We start from the raw sequence: 9237 nt of genomic DNA, 5'->3' as shown, positions 1-9237 counted from the left end.
TTCCTGAAAAATGTTGTACATCTTTATGGCTGACGTTTTAGTTGTTTTGAATTAACTTTTTTCACAGCCAGAATGAAACGTTTCACCATATAATTCTTCATGCATGTCTTCAAACAAACCTGGAGACTTTGCTGTGAATTTTCTGAACTGTAACACAATCTTGGGTATGAAAACGCTTTGTGAGCTGGAGGTGAGCATTTTGTCCCAAGTTATCCCGTTACTCTCAAAACATAAATATTCTTAGCTAATGTCTGGCTTTTAAAAGCAGCATTTCCCTCAGCTGATTTGAAGGCATCTCTAAGTATCATCTTGTAAACAACCCCAGCCTTACTCTTCTGCAGCCCTTACTCTGTTGTCTGCTTGGCCCACGAATCGCAGTGAGGACAAGCTCTTTGGTTCCTGAATCAAGTGGAACAGAGGCCAGATTCTTCCTTGCATAATGGCAAACACATTAAGATGATGTATCGCCCAGCATAGCACATACATTTGGAAAGCAAATGCCAACGGGACAATCTCTGGGACTCCCAACCTTTGGGATCTGCCTGTAGGCACCTCCCAGTCTGTCCTCATGGCTGCTGACCTGGTGTGGCTCAAGGACGGCCACCTGGACCAGTGGCTTAGTGCTGCCATTTTGTCCTTTCTTCCTCCCTTTCAGGAAGTGGCAGAGTTTGTATTCCATTTCCTCTAATATCTGTGGCTTAAAATGTAGTTAACTTGGAGATGTATCCACTAGGTAAGGCTCAAAGTCAGGGAGCATGTGTTTGGCAGTTTATATGTTCTCTGCCAGGGCCGGTGGACTTGCTCCTCTGTCCTCTCTTGCTGCCTTTAAGAGAACATGGGTTATCGGGCTGTGTTGATGCTGTTTTTTTTGCCTCTCATTCACACTGGTGGTGTCAGTCGGAAGTAACCCTACAGAAAACACTTACATTGTGCCAGCGCAAGGCACTGAAAGGCTTTCCCTCAACCATTAGCAAGTTTGATGGCTCTCATTAGTTCAGTCATTGGAGAAAAGAGATGTGTGTTTCCTACACTGGTGGTATAAATGCGCCCCTCACTTTTATACTACTGGAAGAAATGTGTATTTTCAGGGGTAAAACAGTAATCCATTCACGGCATGCTTCTGAAACCAACCCTATTTTATTCACCTCCCTGAAACGGTCAGAGCTGTGTAACTGGATGCCACAGCCCCTATACTCCTAACACCTAATAGAGATTCTTTGAAGGGATGTTTTGAAGACATTTGAAATAGGAAGCTATGTGCCCTATCCTCACTGCTGTTGTGAAACTCTAGGTGAGCCCACATAGATGTGGATTTTTATTACAGTTTAACATTGCTGAACACCAGCTTGCTGGTTAAGAATGGGCTGAATCATCTAAAACTGGCTTTTATTTTTGCCCTCTAACTTGACCCGCAGAATGCACCTACTAATTAAATATCAACAGGAAACAAATGTCTTCACCGAGTGAAAGCAGTTATCTATGGCAATTTTGGTTTGTGGTGAAAAAGCAAGGATAAAAACAGCCCACAGACAGAAAGTCGCATACACTTCTAACAAAATAATGTTATAAGCTTTTACGTGGCCACCCAGATAGGGATATAATGGCTGGAGATGCATGGTTTCTCCAGAGCAGATTTGATAACCTCTAGGAGACCATGCTGTTTCAGCTGAGCTGTCCTCAGGTAGGACAATTCCCATCCCCTTAAAACGACCAGGCTTGGTCTGTCAGCAAGCAGAAGCAAAGCTCTGCATCCCCCTCAGTCAGTCTCGGCCCTGCAATGCAATGCAAAAGGAAAGGAAAACTGTATAATAAAGTGCCTCCATTTGCACTGATAGTAGGAACCTTTCTCACTTTTTGTCTTGCTACTCTGTATCAACTTCTCAAGGATCCATTTCTTCCATTTCTGTGGTTTTGTGGGTTTTTGTTTGCTTGTTTGTTTGCTTGATTTTCCCACTAATGACTTAGAAGGAAACCTGGCTTGGAGAAATCTCCACAGCCTGAACAGCTGAGCCAAATGAAAGATGAAATAACATACCTGAAGGGCAGAGGGAAACCGACCATCCCACGTGGCTCCTGGGTGTAGGAAAAGTGCTGCTCCTCTACGGCCAACACGCTTTCAGACGTAACCCACTACTGGGCACTGTCTCAACCTTTGAAGAAATCACTTTCCACTGTAAACATTGACTGCAGTCAATGCAAAATATTTATTCCTCTCATTTGAGGATCCCCCACATGCTTTGAGGTATTTGAGTTCGTAAGTGAGAATACCAAATATTATTCCTGCTGCATGTACGTCAGTCAGCTCTTGGATGCCCTCCCTCTATGTCATGGTGTCAGTAAGGATGAGTTAAGCTGCCCTTTGGCCAGGCTGCTGTTTGGTTTAAAACATTAGATTTGGGTGTTGCTAAAAGCACCTCCCACCACCGCTGTCCTTGTTTTCCAAAGTAAACAGCCTCTGGCGTCTTGTGACCTGAACAGCCCCAAGTGTCTGACGTTGGAAAACAAAAAATATTTGATTTGCAAAGAAAATCTGCAGCCTAAATTATTTGGGGCACTGCTTTCCTTCCTCAGCAGGATGCTGGAATGTCCAGGCTTGGGTAGGATCTGCTTACATGCCACAGAAGTACACAGGAACGTATTTGCCCTTTAATGATATATTAGGCAATGGTTTTGAGCTGGCAGGCTACTAAAAGCCCTAGCCAAACAAAGATAAAATTGCAATTTATCAACAGAGAATACTGAATTCATGGTCACTTGTGACTGCTGGACTGGTGCTAGCCCACAAAGCTGGAGTTGGCAGTATGGAGACAACAAATTCTGAGGTTGTTTGGATTATTTTTCAGTTTAGGAAAAAGCTTTTCACATCTTTTTCCTAGAAACTGTTCAAATTAGGAGCTAGGTAAAGAGATCGCCTTTCTCAAGATCCACATCCATTCCAGCACCACTGATGTTCTCAGGGATACTGCCACAGTGATCTCTGGGAAGTGGCACCAGCAACAACTAATTTCACAAAAAAACAGTGAGCAGCAAAGAAATGGGAAGGGATGCTGGCTGTTACAGACCCAGCCGAATGTGAAGTGGTGCTCTGGAGGTGAAAGGCTCTCGACGCCATTACAGACCTTCTAAGTTTCTCAGTCCCAGGAGTGTGCTTTCAAGGGAAGAAAAACCTGTTTCAGATCATGCCAGATATTTTCTGCACTGCCCAGCAGTTATACCTGAGGATGTTCTCCAGATGTTCGCATTTGTATGAAACATACAATAATAAAGCTGTAAACTGGAGGAGACAATAGCCAGACTGCAAGAAGAAGGAGCGGCCTGGAAAAACATGAAAACTAACTAGCCCACACACAAAATCAACTTGTTCGTTTTAATGGGATGATAAAGACACATTTTATTTGCTTTTCTAAAGAACTACTTTTCCCTGCAAAGTGGGCAAACAAAAATTGCTAAGGTTCTTCTATTGCCTGTAAGGGATTGTTTGGTTTTTAGGGAACAGCGAGTCCTTGCACCAGGGCAGACAAGAAGGGAGACGTATGGAGTCTGAAACCATATGAAATCCCAGTTCTGAGAGTTTTTAGACTACAGTGAGAAGAAAAAAAAAACACAAACTACACCATTGTCTGTAGTGCCAGCTACTGAAAAATAAAAGAGAATAAAACCCCTGCAGCAAGTGAAAAGGAAGGTGATGGAAACAGATCTGCTATATGAAAACAGTAAAATTTTCTGGCTAGAAGAATTTAGACCTCTGATATCATCTGTACCAAAGCTATAAAGAGCACTAAATGAGATTGCCCTGGCTAAGACATCTGCAGAGTGAAATGTCTTCAGTGTTCAAAAGCTGTCTAACAAGAGGTGAATAAAACAGGAGTTTGAAACTGGGAGCTTTTTCTTTTTTTATTTCTGGAACCGGTTCTCCTTTTCTACTGGCCTACGTTGGCCAAGCGAAAGGTCTAAGGCTGGCTATAAGTCCTAGGAGGTCTCTGGGGAAGGTCTCTGAGTGTACTATTTCTGCTTAATTTGGGCTGCTCGAGCATGTCCTGATCCCAAAAACATGTGGACATAACTGAGACCTTTTTGCTTAGTGCATTTAATATTACACTGGTGGCCTGTATAAGGTTTTCAGGATGTCACATGCCTCCTCTGCATGGAGTTTGGCCATTCCAGTGATTTGGCTGATTGTAGTGCATTTAGAAGTACTATCTTGCTTTTTTTAAAAAAAAAAGAAAAACATGGCTTTGATCTGAAGAGCAGTGTCAGGCCCTGTAGAGTATCAGTTCTTCTTATAAGAAGGAAGGAGCAAGCCAGGATGGAAGGCAACTATTCAAATACGCCGGCTTAAACATTTTTGCAGGTTTATTTTGGTACCTGTAGGTGGCCTCATTTTAATAGTCAATAAACCAAGAGCTATCAGTTCAATGAGTTAAGCAATGTTTTTTCTTGTTCTACAGAATTTGGAAGCTGATAAATTTGCTTCCAGTGCCACTTAATGCTCGCCCTTTCTTTCTGTGTACAAGTGGGTACTGGATGCACTGATTTTAATGCCAAAAGTGCAGGCATCTGTTTTGTTTTCATCCTTACAGTCCTTCAAGGATGAGAAGGATGAGATGTTGAAAGTCTGAGTTAGGCCCAGTAAAGCAGCCTGCATCATCTACTTCCATCCCCTCACAGACCATGTTGGAAGGAGCAGAGGACTCCTGGCTGTGCACTGACATTAACCACAGGCACTTTGTAACATACTTAGCAATAAGAAAAATGAATATAAATCACATATTCTATGAGAGAAGGTTTAACCTCATGTTTTACCCAATTTGGTTGGCTAAATGGATTTCAAAACAAGGCTAAGTGACTGAGATGTTTCTGTACCATCAGTAGACTACCAACAGCTGCACTGCGCATGGTGCTTGGGAGGATGTGTCCTTCAGCATCACTCCAACAGAAGACTCAACTTAGCATGTGGTCTTATTGAACTGAGGGAAGAAGCCATTCTTTGGGGTGAGGAAGAGAGGAAACGAAATGGGGCATAACTAGTGGCTCAGAGAGCTCCACTTTGGGCACTGTAAAGGAGCACTAATGTCTTGTGCCTCATGCTAGCATGTTGGGCAGGCCCAAGGGTCATTGCTACCTCTGGCGCTGGGCTGAAGTTGGGTGCTTCAGCTTTACCTTGCCTTTTAATGAGAGAGGACAAAGCGTTTGGACACCACTTACCTGCAAGTACGAATGAGAGGCTGACACAGTTCTTCACAAGCTCGCACTCCCTTCTTGGAGCAATGCCCTTGCTGTATAAACCCAGATGGCAGTCTATGACTGCCCACACAGGGTATGCATGCTGTAGCTGCTGTGGTAAGGCCACACTTTTAACCACATACACATAGGGAATATTTTTAGCATAGCAAAGCCACCCAGGGTACCCAGATGTGTGTCCCATTTCAGCAGGTACCAGTTGGGCCATCAGTCCAGGAGCATTAAACCATCACCGGTCTGAAAAGGAAATGCAGGCCAGAGGCAGAGGCTAAAAGGGATTAATTTTTGGACAAATGAAGATTATATTAAACTGTTAAAATAAATCTGCAGTATGTCCTATGACACCTTGCAATGTTTAAGACCAATTAATATGTGAATCGATCTTGCATTAACACCCAGGTCCCCGCAAATATAACCATTAAGCAGGTTTGAAAAGAGCCTGCAAGCTCTCCCCTTCCATTGCACCCATCTTTCAAAGCGTGCTGCTGACTCGATTTACTGAGCGGCATTACCCTGCTGCCCACAGGGCATTCCCAACCTGCATCCTTAGAGATAGAGCCTTGTCAAAACCCAGATTTCCAGAAAAATTTCTCGGCTGCAGACCAAGACCGGGCACCGCAGGGCTCCTACAGCTTGTCTGCCACTTGCCAGCCCCCACACCGAGTCATTTGGAAGCGGCCAAATCTTTTGCTAAAGGTGAAAGCTGAGCCCTTCTCTAAACATTTCCCCTTCTCTGCTGGGCCTGGATGCTTGTGATATTTTCCCAGAGGCTGGTAAATGCGAGGCAACCTGGTACCCTGTGGTTCTGTGTCCCTACCAGAAAGCTGCCTGAGATAAAGGGCTGCTATCCAATATTTGCAGTTAAGGGAAAGCAAGAGAAAGCAGCTCCTATGCTGCAGCTATGGGCACATAAACCTGATGGAAAAAAAAAAAAAAAAAAAAGCAGCCCACAAACAAGCAAACAAACAAAAACAAATAAATGAGAAAGGAGAATGGAATTATTTATAAAGAAATTTATTTTCTATTTGTGTACAACAAATATATGAAACAAATTTGATTTGAAAAATGTATATTTGATTTCTTAAAAGTATTGAACTCTTTTAAGGAAAGGTTTCAGTTATTAAAAAGGTATTGAAGGCTAAAATTATACTTGGATAGATATATATGCGTGTACGTATATATATATAAAAAACATGTGCAATTTTTTATATATATAGTATATATAAATAACATGTGACATGATGTTTTAAGGTATCCTATTTAAACATCTGAGTAACAATAGAGATATTATAAAATATAGTTTCCTATTTCTACAGAATTTGCATTCAGTTTTCATAAGCATCTAGACAGTGCAAAATGTAAAGATACAGAAAAAGCTCCCAAGTTTCCTCTGTCATGATCATAACCAGACTGAACGAAATTTGGAGGGTTCAATACCAGCCCTTACTAGCGTCTTCGAAAAGCAATAAAAGGAAATCTGTCTTACCTTGACCTGTGCTATGCTATAGTTTGCGCACAAGAGAGAACAATGCATTTCCTATGTTAAATGGTCTAACTCCCAGAGATCACATACACCTCACCATATTGACTCATTTCATTGCACTCCATATCCTGCAAAAATAAATCTCCTGTAGGACAGCACACATTACTGCATACTGAAGTTTAAGTAATATATTTCTTTAACATAAGGCAGAAATATACTGAAATTTGATAACACTTAAATCCAACAGCAATCTGGAATTAAACCACATTTATGTACCACATTTTTATAGATGCTGCCTTTTTTACGTTTATGTCAGAAAATGTGGTAGAGAAAATCTACTTTACTTTACTTTAAATAAAAGCGAGGGATAAGAGCACTCCCTCTACAAGAAATTGCTAAAAAGCAGTGGGACCAGGAGAAATGCAACTGCCTTGAAGCAGCCAAGGTCAGTCGGCATCAGCCTCTCCTCCTGCTGATGAGCAATTCCTTGCGTGACACCCGGGGGAATACTCACGTGAGTAGGTGCTCACCACCACAGAGCCCAAGTGCTTCAGCCCTGAATATTTATCATCTTTAATTATTTGCATCTATTCTATGTTAAGGTACTGTATGCTTTTTTTTTCATGCAGTTCTTATGTCATCAAAAAAAAAGGCGACTGGCCATTCTGCATGCTTTTACAGTTGCTATATTTTAATCGAAGGATGTTTGTACTTTAGGTAATGTGTTTATTATCACCGACATAAAAACCTCAATCCTGCTTCCATAAAACTCTGTGGTTGTTTTGCACCTCCTGGAAATAAAATTAGATTCGAACATGTTAGTTATGCAGTTTGCTAATAAAAGTAACTACTATATTCATTAAGTCTTGCAATACTTAAAGGCAAAGCGGTGTCAGCAAATACTGTGTCTTAACAGCTTAAAGAACAGCATTATGCACAATTCAAGGCAAACTTATCCAACAAAATCTAAAAGCAGCTGTGAAAAGCATCTTATGGGACAGCAAATTTCACTACATGATAATTGTTGCAGGCTTTTTTCAAATTTTTTTTCCTTAAACCAACCCCCTCACTCATGTCCTACGTCGCAGTTGCCCAAAATGAAGGCTGTGCCCTTGTAGGCAGCACACATCCAGGCCAACTACACCTTAAAACTCTGTGTTTCCAGAGGGTCTCCCTCTTTCTGCTGCACTCTTAAACTCCCTTTTAGCAGAAACTGTCCTGTTTCTGAAACCTTGACGGGATAAAGAGCCCAGTGTCATTCTGCATCTTCTTCAGTTCTCCAGTTTATCTCTGCACTTGCCCATATAATGGCCCCCTGCAGATTTCAGCTTTCATTCAGATTTCAGGCCTCAGAAGAAGACAAAGTCTCATTAGTAGCCTGCATAAGTGAGCCTTACTAGTTAAAACCTTGATTTAAATACCAAACAAAGGGGAAAAAATAGATGCTGAGACAATGTTTACACCCTTTCAACCACACCCTTGAAATGTTGGCAGGGAATTAGCCAAAGGATGGGCTTTACATCTGATCCATCTCTTCTAGTTGGGAAGGAACAGCCATAAATACAAGTTTTTGCAGGGTGCGGCTGATACTGGGAGATGGCTGAATACATATGACCAAAGGCTGCATGCCTCACAAGTCAGAACAAAGCGTAGATGTGCTGGGAATTCAGGATTTCTTATGCCCAGAAGTTTCCTATAAGCTGGAGATAAACACAATTCCCGTCTCCCACACAAGGATTACTGTTCAAACCTAGAGCAATGCAGCACTAAGGAGAAACTAGTAACTCATAGTGCCAAAGCCTCTTGAGTTAAGGGTACCTTAAAGCAATCTGTTAAAAAAAAAATAAAAAAGAAAGAAAAGAAAGAAAAAAGAAAACCTGTGGAGTCAGTCAACATGTTTTTCAACCCAATAATATAGTAAAATGCACTGGCAGGCAAGGCCTCAGTTCCAGAAAGGAGAGGAAGAAAAAGGATGGTGCAAAATTCTTCCTTCATACGTTTACACATTCTTAGGATATAAGGTAGCAGGCAACTTAGCAAACATTCCTTGTAAGTTGTGTGGGATCAGAGCAGCTTTTCGTGGGGGCGCTGTCCTACAGCTCAGCTTTGCCTGTTGGGGCAGGACTGGTGCTACTGCTGCCTTCCCCGGCGTTGCTCTTCTCTGCTGGTTTGAAGGATAAGGAAGCGGAGTTTGTGCAGTACCGTTTGCCAGTTGGACGAGGTCCATCATCAAAAATGTGCCCCAGGTGAGCCCCGCACTGGAACAAAACACAATAGAGGATCACTGGGTTTCTGCACAGCTCAGTGGCGTCACAGCAGCATTAAGCAATGCCGAGCAGCTGCTTCCAGGAAAGCACATTTCGATGCCTACATCACCCTTTTGGGTGGGATGCACAACCCACATTTAGTGACGAGACTGATCTGGGAAGATGATCTTCTGAGATATCACCGGCGCCTAAGACTTAGAGCCCAAATTTCCTGCATGTTTCACGTCGTGTCACTGCACATGTTCA

The 9237-nt window shown here is 42.3% G+C and overlaps 1 protein-coding gene across 1 annotated transcript in view; it reads right to left on the bottom strand.

Annotated features, from left to right (window-relative positions):
* Positions 1-8607: 8607 nt before the first annotated feature.
* The window catches only part of MSRB3 (methionine sulfoxide reductase B3), a 58526-nt gene continuing 57896 nt past the window's right edge, over positions 8608-9237 (bottom strand). Inside the window, exon 7 of the mRNA XM_032207436.1 lies at positions 8608-8982. Coding sequence (XP_032063327.1) covers positions 8818-8982 — 165 coding nt within the window. The 3' untranslated portion in view covers positions 8608-8817. The remainder of the gene's footprint in view (positions 8983-9237) is intronic.

The sequence above is a fragment of the Aythya fuligula genome, chromosome 1 (assembly GCF_009819795.1).
Source record: "Aythya fuligula isolate bAytFul2 chromosome 1, bAytFul2.pri, whole genome shotgun sequence".
NCBI lineage: Eukaryota > Metazoa > Chordata > Aves > Anseriformes > Anatidae > Aythya > Aythya fuligula.
The sequence above is the reverse complement of the archived record's forward strand: the minus strand, read 5'-3'. Positions and strand labels throughout refer to the sequence as shown.